This window comes from Leptidea sinapis, chromosome Z (assembly GCF_905404315.1).
Source record: "Leptidea sinapis chromosome Z, ilLepSina1.1, whole genome shotgun sequence".
Taxonomy (NCBI): domain Eukaryota; kingdom Metazoa; phylum Arthropoda; class Insecta; order Lepidoptera; family Pieridae; genus Leptidea; species Leptidea sinapis.
In genome coordinates, this window is record NC_066312.1 from 3,621,863 (window position 1) to 3,648,069 (window position 26,207).

General features: G+C 34.4%; 1 protein-coding gene across 4 annotated transcripts in view; it reads right to left on the reverse strand.

Moving 5' to 3' along the window:
• Positions 1-26,207, reverse strand: part of LOC126978825 (5'-AMP-activated protein kinase subunit gamma-1) — a 119,430-nt gene that overhangs the window by 52,994 nt on the left and 40,229 nt on the right. For 3 of the 4 annotated variants that reach the window (XM_050827909.1, XM_050827910.1, XM_050827913.1), the window contains one exon: positions 18,034-18,064. In XM_050827909.1, coding sequence (XP_050683866.1) covers positions 18,034-18,064 — 31 coding nt within the window. Of the gene's footprint in view, positions 1-3,207; positions 4,201-18,033; positions 18,065-26,207 lie in introns of those variants that run through there. The other variant, XM_050827911.1, reaches the window with a different exon arrangement.

Here is a 26,207-nt window from a genome sequence, read left to right on the forward strand (position 1 = left end):
TTTCATTTATTGCTGTATATTGCACTGCTGCTGCACAAGTCCTTCAATATCCGAAACGTCGCAAGCGTACGTAGTAATGTTATATATGCGACATTCGTCCTACAAGAAATTAGCACTTATAACATTTCTATTTCCTTCATTTAGATTTGTATGCTATTGACAATGCCCTATAAGGCAATATACATGCAGACGCAATCTAGACGGTCAATGGATTTATAATCGTTTATAGCACGAAGGTTATCGGAGTGCTTGAACGGATGTAGAAGAGAATAAATAAGCGGAAAGATCAATTAAACATCCAGTTTGTTAGTTAGTTATAATATGTACTTCTTATATGTATTCCGACAGCTATAAGACCTATACTTATGCGAGTTTACGCCCGTAAAATGAATAGACCACGTGCATCAGGAATTCAGGTTACCGGGTGGTCATTAGTAAAAATACTGTCTCATCACCTTGTGATGTAAGATGTTAAGTCTCATTTGCCCAGTAATTTCAATAGCTTCATTAACCTCTAATGTGGTGTGTAAATATATAATGCAACAAACACTCAAACTTTTCGATTTACTAATACGGACGTTGAAAATTTTAAATTATACATCAAGTAGTAGTTGCCTGTTGCATTCGCAAAATTTTTTATCTCAAGAAAATGTTTAAGTAGGGATAACAGAGAGAGTTGTCTATGGACATAACAATGGATAGATAAGATCGTTATTGAAAACGGCTGTTAGTTGGCATAGCGACATCTGCCATTCTGCACGGACGCACGCCAAGAAAGGGAAGATATTAATAGGAAGGAACCTCAAAATATTTGTGAGTACAGGATATTCATCAATCTACAAGATTTATCATCGTGTGCAGATATATATGCTAAGATATAAAAAACGAATCATTCAAGAAGAAAAAAATCTGTAATTTTATAATATTAGCACTGATTATATTGAGCATGTTAAGGAAAATGTACAATTTATTTTATTTATAATTAAACAACAGAGATATTAAAAAAAATACTTAGCTACGGGGACAAATTTAACGCACTGTATGTCGACCTCTACATTGTTTATGGAAATTAGATGATGAAGGTTATATAATTTTTACATGCTGTCGCTAGGTCAACTACTTCGATGACGATTTTAAATAATATTAGTTTTTTGTAAACACTATATTCAGCCTGGCAATAAATATTTTCACATTAAAATTAATATTAAAAAGAAACAGGCATAAATAGAAAAACATACTAAAAAGTAGATAATAAGTTTAAATTAAGAATAGTGACATGATCAAAAAAAATATTTTATTGGAAATAATTGTGTGGTGCGTGGTGAGATATTCTCAAATTGACTCCATTTTAAACAATATATATCTGCTATTAAAGATATTATTTATGTTTTTTTTTACCGTTAACTTATAGAAGATTTTTTAGTGTACGTATAAATAGGATAGAAATGTATTTGCCATAGGAAGTGACAATAACATAACATATTTCAACAACAGTTGGTAAACGGTACATCATACACATCGGTACACAGTTCGTAAAGGGGCTTTGATATGGAGAGAAGAACTGATAAGAAACTTCAAGCCCATCTTTTGATTCATACAATAACAAATTTGCTAAGCCTACTTAATATAATACTATACAACTTAGGTGGCATGTGCAGAACCAATAAAAACCCTGCAATATTATTTTTTATAAAAAGGACTATAAAAGTATACCAAGTAAGTAAGAGTAAGATCTTTTCAAAGAAGCTTTAATATATTTCTTAGATTTGTGCACAAAAATATTATACACATCCACAGTATTTCCACACAATAACGTGCACGCGCCTTGATCTTTGGCACAATGAGAATTACCGAGTATCGGACATAAGAAAATCGCTAATCCTGAAGTCTTTTTACATATTTTATAGGGCATGTATGGAGCCAAATGTAGCAGTTTTGATATTAGTCTAATGTTTTTATGCCGGGCTATTGATAGCTAAGATGAATCCTTTAAACAATTACATATATGGCATCGGCTTATAAAGCGACTAATTAATACACATACTGACAGACAAGATGTCACAATTTTATTCCTATTAATCCGATTTGCTATGTTTAATGGTCTGGTATATAAAACATTCCCTAATTTAATTTTTCGCGAATTTTCCCATTGAGGTAGTGTGCGTTTCAATCGATAACCAGCCACAATGTCTAAAGGACAGGTATTGAGACCTTAATGTGAATACGAAAAATATTAAAAGTGAGAAAAAGTTTTGACTAAGAGATCGTTTTGACTGAGTTCCATCTAATATTATGTTATCTTTAAACGAGCAATTCTTGTATGTATATAATCTGAATTTCGGAAACGGCTCCAACGATTCATAAAATTTAGTATACAGGTAGTTTCGGGGGCGAGAAATCGATCTAGCTAGGTTTAAATTTTAGACAAATGTAGTTTTATCCGTGTTTTAATGAGAACCAGTTCTAATAACATTAGAATACAAAGGTAAATTTTGCCACTATATACAAGACTATAATAGCTCAAATGGGACATTAGGTGACCCGGAAAGCAGAAGACCCCTGTTCGAATCCAGATGTCCTATTAGTTATATTTTGTTCAAGTTTTGTGCATTCTTAAAAATGCGAGCAAGGCTCGGTCATGCAGATATTATAATTTTAATGACGATAAAACAAATACCGTCTTAAACGCATGGATATAAACCCGAGTCTATACGTACCCTTAAAAACGGCGATGGCTGGTATTTAGTGAACTACTAACCTTATGGCTCTTAAAAATCATGGAGAATATCACGAACTACTAGCTCTTGGAATATCTAAATGATGGCTAATTGATCAATGAAGGTAGTGAGGTTCTTCTGGAACTTTCTTCTACGGACACCAGACCAGAATAACCTACCGTGCAACGAGTTTCTCTATACCAATCCTAAAAGACGGGCAAAGCTCATGTGATTGTGTTTATTGAGTAAGAACGGCAATGATCACTTACTATCGCTATCTGAGTAAAAGGTGTGAAAAATATATAAAATCTAAGGATTTGGTTAAGAAAACGATGAGAAAAAAGGTAAGTTTATATGAACTGTCATTATAAATACAAAGTTCATATATATATTATGATAAACCAGAACAACTGCTTGACTTGCTTTTTGTAGGCTCCCATCAAAATCTGCATTACTCTACGACTACAGTTAATACCAATTGTGCAATTACCTTCCTTTATAATGGCATCAAATATAGCATACGTCGCGCCGCAATCGTCCAGGATGGATCCTTGTGAAACTTTGTAAACATGATGAACGTCGAGGGATTTCGAGCGAGATCTAAATTCATCAGACTTCGTAGACCGCTCGGGCCGCTCTGTTTTTTGAACGGGCACAGCGCACGAGCCCCGACGAACTACGCTTGAATCGTGGCGCCAATGGCCTATTTTCTTCGAGAATGACCGAATCATCTCGCCGATCGAGTGCTTGTAGCTATGGCCGCTACTACCGGCCGAGCCTGCAGAGCTAGAACCACGTCTCTCCGGGAGATCCTTCTTACTGACGCTTTCTGTTAATTTCTTGGCAAAATTTGTGTTGTCGAAGCGGTCATTGTGGCTGACTTGAAGATGTCTTATATTTCCATAGCGCTCACATTTACTGTAATCATACTCTTGATTGTCGTCCATGGCATCGCCGAACAATGTCGGTATATGACGGTTATCGTGGCGAGAACCATGGCTTGTTGATGGGCGTTCACTTTCGTAGCGACGGCTGCCTTCCCCGTGATGTGAATGTGCACGTACTTGTGCATGTGGATGTGCATGTGAATATGGCAACACTCCAGAATGGCCATGGCTGTCAGGGGTCTCTCTATATTGAAGAGAAAAGTTGAAGTGCTCTCTAGGACTAAAAGAATGCTCGTATGAGCTATCAGGTGTTTCACGACGGTATCTAGGAGCGTAGTAGCCTCGCCGGATTATCGGAATCGCAATACTACGGTTTTGATTATGCGCACTCGAACGATTGTCTGGTGGGCTCGACGCTAGTTGTTCTGCACTCTCCTCTTCTGTCGGAGGCGTAGATTCCCTCTGGCTTTTCTTACGGAAAAAGTGTGCTATGCCGTGCATCTTGACTTTGGTACAAACTTCTTTAGCTTTCTCAACTTTATTCAGAGTTTCACTTTTCAACTTATTAGACACGAGCGATACAATGTAATCTTTTATTATATTAAATTATTATAGGTTAGTGTAACGCGCGTTTGTTATTTATTTTGGTCTATCACAACTTTTAACTTATTACACAAAGCAAATTAACAAAACAATTACCTACGCCTAGTTTCGTTGTAAATGAATGAATTAAATCTTAGTGTTCTTGAGCTACAGATTGCGTCCTACCCTCATATTATAGATAATTTTAATACCTCTTTATTTGTCCCGTTTTAATTCAAAACAAAATAATTCTTCCATTTATATATAGCCTGATTCTTATAAAATATTACCTATCAATGTTTTAACTTGTTGGTGATATTAGTTATGTCAGTTTATTTCAACAAATATTTTTTTATATTATATATTATTATTTTATTTATTTACTCCTTTCGTCTCTAATATGATTACCGCCAACGATTATATTTTCACACGTTATAGGATATATAGTCTACAAAATATGAATGGCAGAGCATTAATTGACATATTAATATTACGTAATTTGATGTTACAAACAAGATCGGTAAGTACTTGCTGTATTCATATTTCACATTCATTGTCATTCTATTGTAATAAATAACAAGGGATTCAACATTGCCTGTTAATTGGTAATTCAATGCATAACTAAATGTAGCTATTCAATAAATCATTAACTAGCTTATATTTAAGCACCGAGAATTGACAATCTTTACTTTTGGTTTCTGCATTTAAACGATTAAACATTTTTATTTGACACTAATTTATATTTATATATGGGTCGGCCCGGTAGCCCATTTTAAACGGTATTTCCAAAAATCATTAAACTTTTCGGATATGTTTAAAAGGCACTTAGAGAAGAAAACAACAACTTAACGAATAAAGAGGAATTAAATAGGAACATAATGTCACAATTTGTACCCATTTATGTTTTGTGTTCAATGTGCATTAGGTATACGAATACCTTAAATCATGAACTTTGTTCATGTATTACAAATTTGTAAGTCAAGCGAAAATTATTCACGAATGTGATAACAACAATATTTTAATCGTAAAACTGACTGTTACTACAATTCACTAAATTAATTAATTTAACTGTGTGCGTTTCTTTATTAAGATTAAAAGTAAACTTTTTACTCTATTTACCTCTAATTATTTACATTATGCTCATTAGATCATATTATACTTGCAAAAAATTTTTTTAACCCACCTTCAAGGTTTTTATGTCAAACTGAAATAAAGGAAATAAAGCAGCAATTTACGCAGCAATGAAATGAAAAAATATTGCACTAACCTAAATATTAACCAAATTTTTGGGGGCCAATTGTAGTTTATCAAAATAAAATACAGAAAGGAGCAAAGTCGCGTGACAACTTTGTAAATTATTAGGAAAACAATATTCATAGTTACATTCGAATTGTATGTTTGCAATCTATCAGGAAACTAGAACAATACATCTTTGATTATTATCATTCAAGATACGAGCTCAAGTGGAGATTCAACCACCACAAGTGACAACCTACTTTTCACCTGTATTTATATAAAAGGTAAACAACTTAACAAGAGACCGGTAACAATAATTACTACTATCATTGTTTACAATACTAACACGCTCGAAACACAGAATAATCGAGTGTTTTGGTTGTGCCCCCGGCCGTACGTACACAACAAGCTGTTAGCTATATCAGTGCCACAAGTGATAAGAAATGAACAAACACCTTTCGGATTATTTACGACAGTGCAACTCGCAATCAGACACAGAACGCCGCGCCGTGCCGTGTTCGATGACGCGTCATATGCACTCCGCGATCGTGGGAATACTAAGTTATCGGAATAAGTAAGTGTGGTCTACTACTCTGTGACTCTGTGAGACTGTGTGGGCTGTGGCCTGCGGCGGAGCGAGATGGCGAGAGCAGAGTTAAAAAGGTCGTACTGAGGTAGACAGTGGACATTTATAGCAGTAGTAGTCAGCGTGATCAGATGTCGCACATTGCAATGACAGAACCATGTGAACCATGAACTTTGTTGGATTTAACGCAGTTCGCTATTAATAATGTCTTCATTTAAACTTTGATAACACACTTGCATGGCACAAACAAAATAAATGAGTTTATAAACATTTATAATACACACAAAGAAAAAAATATATAAGAGTTAGTTTACGAGTTTTATTTAGAAGAGAAAATTTTGTAAATACAATAAATTCACTGCATTACAAACTGTTCACATAACATTAATTTAATTAAACCATATTTCCTTTTATATTACAATGTCTGGTTAGTTTTATTAAAAAACAAATACCGATGCCGCGATCTTAAGCCTTTTAATAATTTATTAATAAAAGTTAAACTATAATTTATTTTTATTATTAAAATTCTAAACAACAAAATGTTAATTTTCTTATTACTTCGTATGTGTGTATTTAATCATCCCGGTGATCCTGATTAGTATTGTATTGTAAACGGTCTTGAAAATTTTCAAGTAAAAATTTCGTTGTGAGTGAATATCACGTCCAAATATTACTGTACTTTACATACATAGATGTATACATGCGTAACTAATGAAAAGAGTGCTGTAAAAAATATTAAAAATTAATAGAAATATTGTTGAAAAAAACATGATCTTCTATAATTCAAAATATCCGGACAACCGAGCCGAGCCTTGCTTGAGAATGTACGAAATTTGAACAAAAAAAAACTTATAGGACATCTGGACCGGGGTCTTCTGATTTCCGGATCACCCAATGTCCCATCTGGTCTATTACAGTCTTGTATATAGTGCCGAAATTTACCTTTGTATTCTAATGTTATTGTAGCAGTTTCTCATTAAAACACGGATAAAACTACATTTTTTAGCTAGATCGATTTCTCGCCTTTTCCTTCGATTCTTCGCCCCCGAAACTACCTGTATACTAAATATCAATAAAATCGTTGTAGCCGTTTACGAGATCCAAATTATATAAATACAAGAATTGCTTGTTTAAAGGTATAAGATATTTGAGACTATTTATAATTGAAAATAAATCAAATTAATCGACATAACTCTAGAATCATAAAGATTAATGTAAAGTATGTTAAATGCAAGATAATTCAGTTTAAAACTAATAAAACTAATACTTATATGCGATTCGTTTGGCGTAAAATTTTCCAACGAAAATTTCGCCTTGTGGCAAAAATAGGCACATAAATGGCTCTATAAATAACTAAGTGAAATGTGACCGATGTAAACATGTGTTAGGAAAAATTATTTCTTCAAAGGTATTCTTACTATTGCAGTTACACTGACTTAATTATTACTCTTGTGTTTACCGTGTGGCTGTTGACAATTTAGCAGTCGACCGAGATAGATAATAGTAATGTCATCAAGGTTAGGATACAATACTAGTGGGAGGCTCCTTTGCACAGGATGCCGGCTAATTTATGGGTACCACAACGGCGCCTATTTCTACCGTGAAGCAGTAATCTGTGAACATTACTATGTTTCGGTCTGAAGGGCGCCGTAGCTAGTGAAATTACTGGGCAAATGAGACTTAGCATCTAATGTATCAAGTTGACGAGCGCAATTGTAGTGCCGCTCAGAATTTTTGGGTTTTTCAAGAATCCTGGGCGGCACTGCATTGTAATGGGTAAGGCGTATCAATTTCCATCAGCTGAACAAGTAAATAAGGGACGATACGAGCAGGAGCTCGTCTCGTCCCTTATTTTTATAAAGAAAAAACATTAGGAGGAGTCGCCGTGTTTACTTCCAATAGTTTTAGGTTTCATATTAAAACTTCAAATATTTTTCAAAGTTAATATCTACTTACTACCATTTCAGCATAACAAATCTCAGAACTGACGAGAACATAGTTTGGGGTATTTTTTTAATATTCACATTGCAACATGCCATACTCGCAAGGCCCGTTATCATTTTTCGAATTAATCTTTTTAAACTCACAAACTTCATGAGGGGTTGACAGGCTTGAATATTGAGAAAGCCAAAAAGAATACACATTAACCAGTCAGAAATTTTGGCTTAAGAAATTGTACACAATTAATAATTAATATTATTATGACTAATGGCCTTACAAATAAACACGATATAAATTTATTCCTGAGGATAAAACAAGAATATGCAATAGGTTGACTATATCGCTGACAACACTGTCAATACAACGATAATTCTGAAGTCTTCCGAATGTCAAGCAGCCTTGCAAATAAACGCGGGAAACGTTACACGTCAGAATAAATCAATCATAAGCAAAATGTCTATTTGTAAACATCTTGAATATTCTTGGTTTGTTCTCAGGTATAACTTTACACCAAGTTTATTTGTAAGGCCGTAAGAATATAGTTAATGTGTAAATATTCAATATAATGGTGAATTAAAGAGAAATAAATAGGAACACAGTTTCTAAGCGATATTGTTTTAAGTATAAATTGGACGTAGTTCCTGAAAAACGTTCCAAGCAACAGACATCACATTTTAAGGAATTCGTGTTTAAAGTTTAATAAAGTTTAGTGTGTTCCATACATGCGGGTTGGGCTACTAAGTTATGATGTCATTTAAAGAGTGACAGTAGGGCTGCCATTTTTGTCAGTCCGTTAATATGAATCACGTGACCAGTTTTGTGTTCTAACTCAATTTCGACATGATTGTGGTTTGGGACGTTTTTCTGGAATTACGTCAATTTGTTCTCTATGTATTTACAAACTACGGCACGGCAGCAAGATGTGATTGAGTCACCTGCATCGTTCCTGGATGAGAAGAGATGACTTTGAAAATGATGATGACTAATAAATATATTTTATACTATATAAACAATGTGTTTTTTCTCCCTATGTTAAACAGTGTTCAAGACCTTACCTCACTATAAGTATTTATATGAAATACTTATTTTAAGACTCAACTTTGAAATTATGATGGTTGTTAAGTAGTTCTGGCAAGCTAAACTGAAGTATTGGGGTGTACACACGCCTGGGACTATTAATACATGTGTACTTAACTAAATGTATTAAAGTTAAAAATATGTGTTTTATTTCTTTATTTATACATAAACAGTTTTAAGTCATTACTTTAACTTTTGGGCTCTTAGCTCTTTCATTAGGCTATCAATAGACTGATAAACAGTTAAGATTGCAATTGTGATTTCCATTATTTAAATAGTAGAAATCGCATTAAAATCCAAGTAGATAAAAAAACTAAAAAGACAAACGCCTTTATTGTAAGCTTGATATAAAAAAAATCATTTTTATACTACCTTAAAATATCTTTATGATTTTTTAGGTTATTTTGACGTTAACATTTTTGTCGTATTTCTCAGTATTCCGGTTAGACCATTTCGAACTAAATAATCCTTTGTAATCTAGAGATTATAAAGAATAAATCAATATATGTTTCAATACTAGGTATATACACCGCATTTTAAGGTGGGCCTATTCGTCAAACAAAAAAAATGTCTCCTTTGTCTTACTCCTAATCATACCCAATTTAATTTAAAAACACGTACAGTTTTCAGTCAGCTTATGTACGGCGAAGACCACAAGGGCAAATTTTCCACAACAGCTGTATGATCAAATAGCCATTGCCTAGTAAGCTATGGTCAAATAAGTATAACTGCTGCGTATTTTTTATTATTATTAAGATTTTTTTATATTTTTTATTTATGTTTGTCAACGCGATGCAAACCCCTCCAAAGATGTGCCGACGATCTGGTCAAGATCGCCGGAGGAGGTTGGATGAGGGCAGCACAGGACCGATTGTATGATGAGGTATATGTTTGTACCATTGTTTCCTGTCTATTGACTATAGACCCATCGCGTGAACTGATTTTTAAGAAAAAATAAAATAATCCAAAGTGTGAAAACTTCATCATGGTGAGATTCTCTTCGGGACTCTCTTCTCTCTCTTCAATTCGAGCCGACTTTAATAGAAAGAGCGTCACCATAGCCGAGATTGACGTGAGTCTCACTCAAGACTCACTAAATAAAGCGATCAGCGCAGTAAAGTAGGTTTCCTTTACTGAAATTCAAAGCTAAGAAACCTAAACGGCTTACGGCCGTTCCCAATATTCAGTCTATCCCTTACTTGAGATAAAAATCGTAACTATCGTTGACTTTTCTGTCCCAATAAACTTATCGACGGTGACTCACCTTATTCGTACATGCTGGGCTTATCCGTCAATAGGATGACGTATAGCTTACCAGCGATAGAAGTTTGTATGGATATTTCAATTCACGCGTCCCACTATAAGGCGATAAGATTGATTGAGATCAGGGTATATTGGGACACCTTCAGATTATTGACAGCTAATTACTGACAGTAGAAGGTAGTAATTTATCTCTATCTGTAGATAGTATAATAGGAACGGCCGTTAAAAGTTTGAGATGATATTGTAATTCATATTTTTGTCATCTCATATTTTTATAAACTTTATATGTATAGGCCCATCGTGGTTTGAATATATCAATACCCTTTGACCGCAGTGCTGGCATACGCTAAAAGCTATTGACCCGTAAACAAACATTTACTAACCAACATAATTCAACTTTGTTAACTGAACATTGTTTATACTCTTCATTGGTTAATTTTATATGAAAAACTGCTCTATTTCTATATATTTGAAAACCTTCCAGTAATAACTTTTGTTCACTCTTTGTAACTTCAATATGATGGCTTAACATAACTTAATCAACGTGCAAAAAGATATCTCTAGGTGTAAAGTGCAAATAAATAAATAACTGCTGGATCAATAGAGACGTCGCTTCATTGTGTGTCTTCTACGGATGTGTGGATATATCACGGGGAGTATTCTGAAGAGCTGTTTAACCTGATTCTTGCCGCCGATTTCCACCTTCGCACGACACGCCACAAATTAGGATATCATCCCTACCATCTGGATGTGTGGCGTTCCACCACAGTGCGGTTTTCAAGGAGCTTTCTTTCACGTACCTAGCTGTGAAATGAGCTTCCTTGTGCGGTGTTCAAATCTTCAAAAAAAGCGCGTACACCTCCCTTAAACGCCGGCAACGCTCCTGTGATTCCTCTTGTGTAAGTGCAAGTGTGCAAGAGAATGTAGGCGGCGGTGATCACTTAACACCAGGTGACCAGTACGCTCGTTTGTCCTTCTTTTCCATAAAAAAATAATAATACATAGGCGAGATATACCTCTGACTCATTTTTATCAAAATAAACCAGAAGTCTAAACTGGTTTGCGCCTACTTTCGATCAACAGGCTGCTATTGTTGATCGAAGGAGCCGACCGATAACAAGCACCAAAGATTCAAAACATTTAACAAGCCGATGTTCGCTTACCTCAGACACTTAAGATACACTCTCAGAAGCGGCTAAGTAAAGCGATTTGAATGCGGTATTCACTGATATATTGAGGAATGCAGCTATGAGTTTTAGAATTAAAGTTATTATATTATTTATAACCGCAAATATATATTTTTTTTCATATATACATAAGACGTTACAAATCACAATAAAAGTTCTCCATTCGTTGTCCGCATGCTGTGGCGTACAAATAATAATTAATAACATGTTGTCAAAGAAATATTAATATACACAATGTCAGTAAATTGATATCTTAATAATTGAAAATTGGTAAAAACATTAGTTATTAAGTAATTAAATAACATGATATTTTAAAATGTCAACTGAGTGAAGCATCTGAAAAGAAGTCTTTTATAGAATAGTACGGATTATGTCAGTAGGAGATTTTTTTTTTTTTAATTGCTCGCAAAATACTTTAAACTCAACTTACACTTAACGTATTAATTTAGATTTTCTTTTTTCTCGTGAAGGCGTTGAATATTTGACGTTTGAGTATTTTTGTTGCATCACTTTAGATATAATATTATAACTCTTAGATTAAGGATTGGTCTCCGCTGCGCTAGATACCGCACTACTTAAGAACAACAGCTTTTTTATTACGGCAACTATTGCATGCTTGTGTGCGTGGCATCTTGACACTCAATGGCATCTTTAAACTTTACAAAGTACTTACTGACATTATGTGATCCCAGTGTCAATCTTATTTCTTGTAGCCGATATATTTACAAAGATTTACTACGCAACCCGGCATTTTAGTTTCAATTATTAGGAAAGTTTAAAAGAACATGTGGCACGTCAACGAGATTGTTCGGACTTACTCGAGTACTCCCACTTGGGCGTAGTATTAGTTGCCGCACTTTGCGACTCCGGCTGCGGTATTTAGTTCGACGTAGTAGTTAGATAACGATTTCGAAAAAGATGAAGCTTTAAATGATGATTAAAAAGAGTGGCAATGAGTTTCTTGTGACTTCTTCCCATTACAGCTCAACCCTATCCGAAGTGGCGGCAGATATAAAAAGAAAAGAAAAACTTTTGACATTCATAAGTGTAATTTCCTTGACCTGTATGAATAAAGTGATTTTTATTTGATTTGAAATGAAATTGAAATGAAATTAAGTATTTTACTTGCAAGAAAATAAAATAATCTTTTTAAAACTACTCGTGTTATCATCCACTCCGCCACCCCTCAGGATTACAAAAAAATATTGCATCAATTTATCAGTGCAGAAACCACATAACTTATGCTTTGTTTTGATTTATATCCAAAATTTAAATTTTAGTTTTTTCACTTGTTTACTCCTATATTATATTAGTACAATACATTCTTTTTGTTAACTTGCAACCCCGCACTTGCGCAACTCAAAAATGCATGCCGTTTTGCCTGTAATTGGATTTACACCATAACTAATACTTATTTTATTATTTTTATACGCTAGTATAAGTGTATAATCTGTTGGTGAACCAAATAAATAAATAATATTATTAATAATCCAATATGTTTCGTCAATAAACACCTTAATATGTTATAGAGTTGTGTATATGGTCGTTATTCACCGACAATACCTACATTCCTTTGTTTCAGGCCTGAGGCATTCAATTTGGAATGGATGGCATTCAATTTTTGACTTTCAATAAGTAATGTCACATCCTATTTTGAATAAAAATATTTGAATTTGTAAAATTTCGCTAATTAGGAACAATGAATTAGGCGTACGAAGTACCAACACACTACTGTCATGAAAATTAATAATATTGATAATATTGACACACTTTTTACACAAATTATCTTGCCCCAAGTTAAGCATATATAGCCTGTGTTATGGGTTACAAGACAATGATATATTTAATACAATATACTTACTTAAACATACATAAAGTCATATAAACATAGATAAATACACTTAAACATCCATGACTCGGAAACAAACATCCATATTCATCATATAAATGCTTGCACCTACCGGGATTCGAACCCGGGAACTCTAGCTTTGTAGGTAGGATCGCTAACCACTCGGCTATACAGGTCGTTTAATTGTCTTGAAATTGGCCTTCAAGCAAAAATTTAATAAATTAATTAAGACGATATAAAAAAGATAATTGTCCTCCGTTTCCATAAAAAAAAATTAGACGAGATATATCTTTGACTTATTTTTATAAAAATATGCCAGAAGGTCTGAGTTACACTGGCACTACTGCCAAAATACATATTCACCAGCTCACTACGACCCTATGATAAAAAGCGACCCGACGAGTGAGTCGTTATTCTGGTTATGCCCATATAAGTGATACATCCTGATTGTTACGATCCACTCACTGTCACTCATGATCACGGTTTGAAATTGTACTTGTCACGTTGATACGTAGTGAAGTGCATCGTGAAGTCCATTAGCCCAGTAATTTAGAGGTACCAGCTAAGGCTTCCTGCAAACCGACACACAAATATGCTTGCACACTGCTGATTTACAACAGGGGAAGGCGCCACTGTGGTAACCATCCAGCCGGCATCCTACACAAGTACGATGGCATTGCCTGAGTTTGGTGTAAAATATTGCAATTTCTAGCTTTTCTTATTGATCACCATCCATTTCACATAAACTTTTCATGCGTATTTTGTGGAAATCCAAAATATTTTTTTTTTTTTTGAGTATAATGAGAATAATTAAATAACAGGGCAATTTGGCGAGTCAACATCTCCTGAGGGTACCTCGTGTGAAGCCGAAATACGTATCGAATTGATTGAAGACAAATTATACCGGAATTCCATTCAAATAATTAAAAAAATACATTTTAGCTTGTTTCTAAGTACGAAACATGTATTTATTACAATATCTTTACCCCGTGTTAATTAACGAGCATAAAAAGAACAGCTATTTCTATGTGAATTCCTATAGTAAACGAACGAAACTTGTTGTTGTTAAACAGCGCCATTTGCCACATTTAATGAACGAAAAACAGCGAAAGAAAGCTTTGAAACGAAAGAGAAAGATTATTTGCTACTGACATATACATGCTGCTCTCACGAACATTCGTTGTATGCGGGCAGAGCTTAACATTTACAATATGATCTAAATCCTAGCACATCACAAATATACCGAAGATTACCAAGAAAAATTTACCAGTGGGAGGCTTCTTTGCACAGGATGCCGGCTAGATTTTGGGCACTACAACGGCGCCTATTTCTGCCGTGAAACAGTAATGTGTAAACATTGCTGTGTTTCAGTCTGAAGGTCGCCGAAGCTAGTGAAGTTACAGGGCAAATGAGACTTAACATCTTATGTCTCAAGGAGACGAGCGCAATTGTAGTGCCGCTCAGAATTTTTGGGTTTCCTGAGCGCCACTGCATTGTTATGGGCCGGGCGTATCACACCATCAGCTGAACGTCCTGTTCGCCTCATCTCTTATTGTCATAAAAAAAGGTGTAGCGTAATGCGAGACGATAATGGAATGTACCTGTAATTCACATCCTTAGATCTGATGGTAGATAGGTATGTCCGAAAACAAACTCCCAACCTCTGTTTCTAGCTCACTGCAAACCTATTACGGCAGTTAGTCAGAATTAAAATAGAAAATAGTCCACGGGCAACGCAAACAACCCCGAATGAATATTCATTGCATTCTTAAAGTACGACTCGCTACATTTTTTACTATTGATATTCAGATCCGGTGCAAATTAATTTATAATCACGCGCTGTTGTTATTTTCCACTTTTAGCATAAAATAAAAATAGAACATTGCTTACGTATATATCATACATACGTATGGAAACAGAAAAAAAAGCATAAAAGTTAGTCCAACACCAAAGGTTCCCTTGCCGACATTAAAGGTAGGAGAGGGGTGTACACTGCACATGCTTTTTTAACAGACCTATGTTGTATCGTCATGAAACTACCGAACAAGTAATCTGATTCCACAGTTAAGGGGTAACCTAGGCACAGTGGAGGAATGCTGACCCATCCAGAAGGTAATGATGATATGGATTCGGTGGCATGAATAAAGTCAACCAGGTCTTTGAAATACCTCCCGTGGAGCCGTTTAAAATGCTATGGATCTTGCGTTGTTTGCAGTCAAATGTTACCGATTGATTTACTTTCACATCGAGGATGCGCTGAAAACAGACCAGGTAAGAAGACAAAAGCCTGTCACACATGGAATGCTTTTCTGAACGCACGATCAAGCGTTTCTGGTAAGAAGAAAAGAAGTATTGAATGTTTGCAAAAAACAAAAGAGATGAAGAAAAGAGCCAGTTCCTATCATCAGTATTTTAATCTTAATAAAAACACAATAAAGTCAAATGAATTCGATTAATACACTGAAATCTACGTCAGTGATACTACATCTACATATACGTATCAATACTTTCATGTGTATTAAATGTAAAATCACAACGATTGGAATGATGCACGTCTTGGACGTCGATAACCAGAAGAGTAGAAGTATTTATTATTTGTTTAAATATATATTAAAATTTACAATATAGCCGACCTGTATAGCCGAGTGGTTAGCGATCGTACCTACAAAGCTAGAGGTCCCGGGTTCGAATCCCGGTAGGTGCAAGCATTTATATGATGAATATGGATATTTGTTTCCAAGTCATGGATGTTTAAGTGTATTTATGTATGTTTATATGAATTTATGAAAGTTTAAGTAAGTATATTGTATTAAATATATCATTGTCTTGTAGCCCATAACACAGGCTATATATGCTTAACTTGGGGCAAGATAATTTGTGTAAAAAGTGTGTCAATATTATATTATACAATATGTTATACTATATTTTAAAATAACAATTCTTTAAGAATTACTCTTGTAAATTTCACCATATTTATATCATAAATATATATTGCTGGTTTACCTTTACCTCTCACGACTTACTTATACACAATTAAATTAGAAAACAAAATTTTATGAACGATGCGGGACTCGAGCCCTGTAGATAAAGCTACAACCTGTGAGTTGAACAAAGCATACAAGATTTTATGCCGCTGAGCCTTTGTGAATATAAATATAAATGATTATTGGTGTGTCCTTTTCTGTGTGTGTTTTTTAAGCATTCATATACTAGCGTGACTCGGTCTTACTCAATACCCACAGTATTCAAAGCGCCTAATAAAATATACACTTCAAAAAACAGCCAACAATAGCGAGTCGTTTTCACAAGCGAAGGATTTCCGAAATTTCTATTTTCTACCCCTTCGTTTGGTCACCCTCACTGTGCAAACCGGCAGATTAATATTTTTCCGTTACATAATATTATTAATACATGATTACATACATTATTAATATCTGAAGCGCTTGAGTATTGAGTATTTATTTCTTTGTGACTGCTTTTTTATATTTTTGTATACGCTCCCCCCAGTGACAAGTAACACATCATATTATAATCTTTTTTCTTTATAAAATCTAACCTACACAATTCAATAGGTGCCAACGACACTCGAGTAAATCCCTATTCAGTCTCTTGGGCTCCCCTACCATTATATAAATTGACATTATATTGTCAAACGCTTGTCACTCGGTCAGGCGATCCATAAGATAACTATGATATCTGCTACTAGGTCTTTCCTATAATTTAAATGGCCCTTACCTGCTAGATAACACTATTTATACATTGTGAAACGCAAATGATGTATTTATTCGATAAGTAGCCCCTTAATATTATAATATAAGTCTCTGTGCTGGCTATTGACAATGCCTTATTTTTTGTTAGAAACGCGGGCGTTTACATATTAAAAAAAATGATTGTTTAAACCTTTGTTTTATTCAAGCAGGAAACTCTCACCACTCTTGTATACATAGTTACTTAACCACGTAGCTTTGCCTCGGCTTGATGCATTTAAAATATTCATCCGAGTGCGATGGAACTGTGGTGAGCAATTATGTAGGAACGTGCCCTAAAGGATTCTAATTTTATGAATGCAGAAGCCTACTAACATAATTAAAAACATGACATTTCACGCATACGACCCCGCGAAGTTTGAATATAGCTCTAATTTTTTATATTTAAAACATTCCTGAGGTTTTTTATTCATAAATTGCAGAGATTTCAAGGTTTAATAATAATTTTTCACTCACAATTTATTTATGCCGACACCCTGACATAGTCAAAAGAACGCAAATTATGATTGAATTAATTAATTTGTAATACATTTTATAAGTTTATTCGATTTATTTCTATGCGATTCTTGCAACTCTGTGTAAACTTTTACTGTACCAAAACTTAAACTACCCTCGTTTTACCTATTTTTAAAAAGGATCTTTATTTCCTTTCTTTAGGATTATTATATTTATATAAACATAACCTGAGCCGGAAAACATTCTTACTTAAATGGTAACCTACAATTTATAGCATTACATAACAAAGACAAAGAAGATTATTTAACATTCAAAATTCGATGGTCCTATTATGTCCAAGCAAATTTGTAGTAAGAAATTATTAATCAACGAAATAATGTTATGTAGGCAGTTGCCTTATAAACAATGTCCTTAGATTGTTCAAGATCCGGTAAAAAATAAAAATAAAAATCTGCATAAATGAAAGTGACAAAAATTAGGCTTACCTCCATGATGGTATTGCTGACCAACTGCCCTCTGTAAAGAAATTAACAAAATAAATAAACATAAAAAAATAAACAGAACGAATAAATAGAAAAAAACAAGATGGTGGAAGTTTGTAAGAAAGTTGAAAAATTAAATAAAAATGTACATATATAGCCCTCGGTACGTTAGTCGGCTGTTGCAGTCGCTGAAATTGCGTTGATCGAATTCAAATATGAACCAGATTCAAGATATGGGCCTTAAAATCGACAAAATAAAGAAGGGGCATAAATAAACGTACGTTTGTGATTGATATGGTCGAAATACAGCCAACGCACGCAGACGCGTTAGCGCTCCTTTAAATTTGCTGGAAAGGACACTAATGAAAATGGTGAAAGAGGTTCGGTAACAATTATTATTTATTATAATTATAAATATTTTGTCGAGATATTGTCGTATAACATGTAATTTGTTATGTTTTTAACGTGATAACCCTCACTTATAGGATTAATACACAAATAAAATTTGAAAAACAAAATTTTATGAACGATGCGGGACACGAACCCACGACCTCTAAACAACCTGCAATATGTAAATATTGGGGTTGAGCAGGTTATCACCTGTAAAGTAGATCTTCTAGAACATAGTTTCTCAACGTGGGCGATAACGCCCCCTTGAGGGCATTTGAGACTTTCGGGGGGGGGGGGGGGGGGGGGGGGGCAGTAGAAGACCCAGAGAAAATTAGGGGGGCATTGAGATGGCGCAGATGGGGCCTGGGTAGATAAAAAAATATAGTCTAAAAAGGCAAAAAATACGCGAAAATACTCTAGGAAAAAACATATTCTCAAAGTGGGCGGTGAGCAAAATAAGGTTGAGAAACTATGCTCTAGATGAAGCCACAATCTGAGAGTTGAACAAACCATACAAGATTTTAAGATGGTACGTCACTCGAACGGTTGGCTCAGTTGGTTGGAGCTCTGGCACGGAACGCCACAGGTCGTGGGTTTGTGTCCCGCATCGTTCATATTTATTTTTTCAAATTTTATTTGTATATAACATGTATTTTGTCCTAATTTTTAATTGACCGCAATGAGATGTGTTATCTATACTAATATTATAAAGCTGCAGTGTTTGTTTGTTTGTTTGAACGCGCTAATCTCTGGTACTACTGGTCCGATTTGAATGATTCTTTCAGTGTTGGGTAGTCCATTTATCGAGGAAGGCTATAGGCTATGTTTTTTTATTTTCAAAATTAGGGATCCGTAATAAAATTGCTATTTTGAAACACAAGGTGTAAAATCGAAAACCTATTTTTGCGTGCGCTGCAAAAACTATTGACAATAGAACAAAATGATTTACAGGCTATAATATAGGCAATATTTTATTACTTATAAAACTATCGCGTGAATTATACTTTATATGGCAAAACAACGCTAGCCGGGTCAGCTAGTAATATATAACATGTCTCATTACATTGAACACTTTAAAATTATTGTCAATTGACCTTTCACATAAATGCTAGTAATATTATAGGTACTAATAAATAAAGCAATTCGTGCGAAATATTCAAAAATGCAAAACGTTAATGTTCAAGCTTTCACTTCTGGCGGCACTTCCGGAGACTACCCGTATTTTATTTTTTTTTATGAAAATAAGGGACGAGACGAGCAGGATGTTCAACTGATGGTTGTTAATACGCCCTCCCCAGTGTATTTTTAGGATTTTTAAGACTTAATAAACCTGTGATTTAAAAAATTTTAACTCAATGAAGGTTTCTCTTAAACCGAATTATTTATTATTATTGTTCTATATTACGGAATAAACTGGTCATGAAGGCCCAATGTTACATTAAATTTTTACGAGGACTAACTTCTCAAAAACATTCGTTCAAAATACTTTACCTATCATGTCAATATCAAAATGATTTGAAGGAAAGCGAAGCTAATCGGGTTCAACAAGCAGTAAAATATTTTCTAATAAATTATAAGAAAGACAACAAAACTCTTTTATCAGTAACAAACAGACTCTCCGAAGCAACGGATAGCGATATAGTTTATAGATAAAAAATTACAATTAATGCTCAATTAGTTTCTCGAATCATGACTTACTCAGTCGCCCGTAACCATGTTGATATGGGACAGTCAACGAAACATCGGGCTGAACAAATAATGTTAATTTAACCAAATAATTAATGATAAATACATTTATTACTGGACGCGTTAAAATTAAAAAGTATTTCAATCAAAAGGAAACTGATATTAAATAAATAATTTATTTCCCTGTTCAATGCTGTGATAAATACATATTTCTCCTACTATTGTTGACAAAGTTCTTTAACTACTGCTGCATCTATAGCAGCATGAATGAAGCATGTATCTAGCTTGCTAAGAGCATCGATAGATATTAAATATTGACCCAATATGATGGATTGTTTTAAAACTATCGTATAGGGCGATCTAGAAACGCAGATAAGTAATACTAGGTCTATAAACGGATGTAGTCGTATCTTTTTTATATAGAAGCACTTCCCATACTGCAATGCTCTTGTAACACCAGAGGAATCACAAGAGCTGTATCTAACTTGTTAATGTACAAGACTAACAATATATATTACAAGCATGCTAACACATTATTACAACTCTCGCCATATATTACTTAAAATATCAGATTTTTTTTCTTAATGCTTGCAATCAGACATTTATTCGAATATCCTTCTACCGACAGTTAAAACATACTCTGTTAAATACAAAAAAAAGATCGAAAGGGCCAAGTTCGATAAGAACTGTACAGATTGTCAATGAGGAACCACAAGAGCGTTGCCAATTTACAAAGCGTCGAATAAAAGTACATGTCGTAAAACCGAAAACATCTTGGTACGTGAAGTGCGAGGATCGAGCCGGGGGCTCCGTGGAAACTGTACAAACTCCTACCTACGCCACCGACACAAACTTGCTTCACATTTAGATAGCAGACAGACGTCTAATGCAAGGAACATCATCCGAGTACCTTCTGAAGTTCATCGTCTGCGTATAATACCTCTACATCATTCGTGGTATAATATTTATAGAACACAACACGAGCCTTTTTAACTGCGCCAGTCTCAGTTTGTAACAATGAGGAACGTGTATTTTTTAAATAGCACTGACAATGCTTGACCCGAATGTCACTTACTATTCGTAAGTATACAGACGAAATTAGAATCTATTGAGCGGAGACGACATCGCAATAGTGTACATGTTATATCTGATTTAACATCAACGTACCTACTGCTTAAAAAACTCGCGAATTTCTTACAAAACTGTCTTCAAAAATTTACACACAAGGTGTCTACTCTATTTCTCCGAAACGAAATTTCGTAAACGAACGAAATTTAAACGAAGTTTTGGTAGAGACCCTGCTCTATTATGTTTTCGGATACACCGACGAAGTTCGAAACCATAGAGAATATTCGTGAACGAATGGTGATCGATTTAAATGAACATTTTAATCCGACAAATTTGAAGAGTTCTATTTCATGACAACGTTGGGTGGTAATTAATGACAACCAAAAATATCTGTATTACATACGTCAAATAAGTAATTAAGATATTTTGTTTGAATTCCTTAAAAAGTTTTCCAAAAAGTTCGCAATAATGGTGCTGATAAATTATCTTTTAAAGTACTTTTTAACACACCTCGCAATATTTTTTGTTCTTTTATAAAGTCTTGAAAAGAAATTTATTATAAATGTCACTAAAATTAGGAATACCACTACTATTAGAAAGGAATAAGTGAGATAAAGTTCTACCTTTATCCTTTCTAACAGTTGTAGTAATGCAGCTCTTGCACTTCGACCTGCCTGTAGAGCGTCAGGTGAAGAAGACGTTCAAAACAATGACGTTCGGGACGAAACTTCGGAACGAATGGAAACACCCGAAATATCGTTTTTCGTTGAATAAGAGTAGACCTACAGGCACTAAGACCAATTTACCGACATATGTGGAAAACCGCGTTGCAACGTTGACAATACCAATTAATATTAACCGTAGTAATCGGTGGGTGTTAATCCCAGTTTATTTATGTTAATTAATACAACAGGTATGATGACATGACAGTAGCCAAAAATCACTTAATCACTGGTTTCATTTCAATAATCAGAATAAAAATATTCTAAAAATATCCTTATTATCAGATCAAATAAAATTGCAGCTTCCAGCCATCAGCCACAATATGTGAAGCATCAACAAAGTTATTTACATCACATCTGTACCGTATACCTTTACTACATTACGTTTGTACAAAAGACGCAAGAAGGCGCCGTGACACACGAATACGTTAAAACGTAAATTTACGAAATATTTTATATTAAACATAATCTCCCCATGAACTGTAATTTTTACTTTTGCGCTTAAAAGTACCATGGTCTTCCATTTTCCCGCATACAACTAAAAGCGGCTCGTATCATCGACTTAAGTCATATCTGATCCGCTTGATTCTTTAGCGTTGCGTAGAGATATGGTCCCTCTGCATCTTCTACCGCACATATCAATCACGGGGTGTGCTCAGAAGAGTTGTTGAGGTTGATAACAGCCGCCGAATTCCACCATCGGAATTTACATAATAATGCGAAATTCCGCCTAAATCATATTCTACTGGACTCTAAAGCCGTGCGATTTGCGAGTAATATTTTGTCTCGCACGCTTTCCCGAACCGATACGGCTTAGGAACCTTGAATCTTAGAGCATACTCGCAAAATAATGGCGCAAACGCCCTTCCCATAAAAAGAGCCTCTTGCCCGTTTGCCTCCTCTTGTATAAAAACAATGATTTTGCGTGTGTTGCTGACTCAGACATGACGTGAATTGTAGGCAATAGTATCAGCGTAACCCTTCTATCTCAATTTACTCTTATGACTGGATACTATATAATCTCAACATTACCACCAGTATCGTCAAATATTATCAATACAAAGCACTCGATCGATAAAAATGACAATATTAAAATATACGTTGCGCGTGCTCATTGTAATAATCATAACCATAGACCAGATAAATGAATAGAAACGTGACAGTTTGCAAATTGTCATTATATCCCTGACCATAGCTGTATCTAACGTGTTAATATACAAGACTAACAATCTTTATTACAAGCATGCTAACACTATATTACAACTCTCGCCATAAATAACTTAAAAACATCTGATTTTTTTTCTATATAATGCTTGAAATCAGTCATATATTCTAATATCCTTCTACCGACAGTTATAACATACTCTGTTAAATACAAATAAAAGATCGGAAGGCCCAACTTCTATTAAAACTGTATAGATACAAAACCCTATAAAGAAAACAGATATTGTTATCACGAGACAATAAAAAAAAAAAACATTCACATTAGCAAAACAGTAAGTAGAAAGCAGAAAACTATTCTCGTCACTGATAAAAACATAAGCATAACTGAAGCTCCAAGGAAGCCTCACCGATGCCGACCACTAGGCCGGAAAGGTACAGTCATGGTCGTGCGCCAATCACGGAATGAGGGGCGGGGTCTTTTACTATACAGGATGTAATAGTTAAGTATGACCAGGCGATTATTCCGTAACTATTACAGATATTAAAAAACTATAAACTACATTACCTAATCAGTAAAATGATATTGATAACTTTTTAAAAATCAAACGATAAGTATCTTAAATTAAACACTTAAACAAAAATGGGAGGTCGTATGATCGAGGAGTCATAAAACTTAATTTCTGTGAAAAACGGGTAGTGACTTCAGCCAAACAGAGCCAGCATCAAGAGGTTATTTTAGGTTGTGTCGTCGGTACACTTGTTAGCAATACGATTTTTAAAAATGTACCTTAGACTTTCCAGCAAGGTTTTTGCACGGTCATGGTCACAAGGCACGAATACCGAAGCTTGGCTGGAAGTGAACGTTCGGGACTCTATAAGAGCCGAAGCCGTGTCTGAACCCTTTGGAATGCATGGCCTGCCCTAAGCGACCATGCAATTTGGAGTAGGTAAAGATATTACTAGTACAATCTGTAACTAGATTACCCATGGACACGGTGCGTAAATAAACGGATTCGTAGTCAAACAGATTAAAAGCCTGCATTAAAGCTAAAAGTAGGCATTTCTGAGACTTCAATAAATAAATACATATATTATGTTTTATTATGATTACATTACGCCATAAACAAATAAATGCATTTATATCCTCCTCTTTCATGAAAATAAACAATAGTTTTTAAATGTAAGTTTTGAAATTGATACTGTAGTTGGTAGCTCTAGACAAATAACCCGCATTTCTTCACCATTGTCAACAGCACCTTTACTGACTTCCTGGCCATTGTTTTATTTTAATGAGATGGTCAAAGTACCGTTTATAGCCTGACGAAAAATAATCGCGTTAATTAAATTTTTATATTCATTAATTAAAATAATTTTATCATACGTAATTTAATTTATAATAATCAAAAGAGATTGATATAAAAGAACACCGTGGTAGTTCTTTGCGCGAAGTTTTTTATCCTCTCAATACTAAGCTACGCAATATTTTAAGCTACAATATACATAGACTTTCACCTTCGCACGACACGCCACAAGTTACGATATCATCCCCACCATCTGGATGTGTGGCGGTCCTCCACAGTGCGGTTTTCAAGGAGCTTTCTTCCTCGTACTACGAAGCTGTGGAATGAGCTTCCTTGTGCGGTGTTTCCGGCACGATACGACACTGGTACCTTCAAGAAAAGCGCGTACACCTTCCTTAAAGGCCGGCAACGCTCTTGTGATTCCTCTGGTGTTGCAAGAGAGTGTGGGCGGCGGTGATCACTTAACTCCAGGTGAACGCTCGTGGTACGCTCGTTTGTCCTCCTATTCAATAAAAATAAACTTTTATTGTATTCTACTTGAGATTTATAAGAAAATATTTATAGTTTCTTTATATCATTACAAATCGAATCAAGTGTGTTGGATATGGCAATTGGTTAAGCCACGCCTCCACTGATTCAACCATTTTCAATATATAGATATAAGGTTAAACATGCATTGTCTACCACTAGGCTATACGTGACGCTAATGTATCATTAAAACTACAATGGAATTGTACTCCTCTACAACATAATTCAAAATGGGCTGCAAAAACCATTCAAATGTCGTCATTCTAGTAGCAATGTCTTTAAATAGAAACATAATATTATTATTAGCGTTATTATTTCATTATCATTTAACCTGTCAAACATTGTAGTAGGCAATTATACATGTATATAGTTAATAGTAATTATTTGTAAAATAGAAATGCTGTAAAGTTTGCTTCAATAAATAAATAAAAAATAATAATAAAAAATAGGCATGGTGAGTTGGCGTAATAATAGAGAGAGAAAAAACTGAAATAATTCTAAAAAAAAATACATATTATTGATAACACAACCATTGAGATTATTATTCAATAAAATACAGCTAAAAAAAACGTCAATCGGCCATGTTAATTGTAGCAACAATGAGAGCGAATTACGTCACGGCTCCGTAGTCCATCACCAACTGGTAAGTTACAAATTTTAGCACATCTATGCATATAAATAAAATTGGGGTGTCTGTTTGTTATAGAAATAACCGTTTTTTACTACATGTACTGTACTGTATGTATATCACAGCCATTGTAAAATTTGATTGAAAAGTGCCCGTTGAATTTCTTATAGCTTCTTTTCACGAGCTAAACTTTTTAAGAACATATTATGGTAAATTTAAAAAATATATTTGTTCAAAAGCCTTTAGTTAGAAGCACTAATTGAATAAATTTATTTGACTTTGACTACGGGAGCTCGTACTGTCAGAGCAAAATTAACCAAAGAAATATACACAATTATAATTATATTTTGAATGTTATTAATTTATCGATAAAACACAATAAAATTTCGTATTCCGTTTTATCAGGCTCACCTTAATGAAGTTTTCATTTAAGTCGTGTGACTTTAAAGGACTCACCGCTTTATATACTTAATAATTAAATTATACGCATATTTCCTCTGTTTTCCAGGTTATTTCAATTACCCATTGTGTTAGTATATTATATGTTTGTAGTATTATTCAAGTTCTACTTATAATTTCCGGCTGGTTGGCCAAGCGGTTCCGAGTTTCAACCTTCAGCCGGATGTTTATTTATACATCTTCACACTCATGTTTGAAAAAAAAAATGTCTTATTTTAGGTAAACATACCT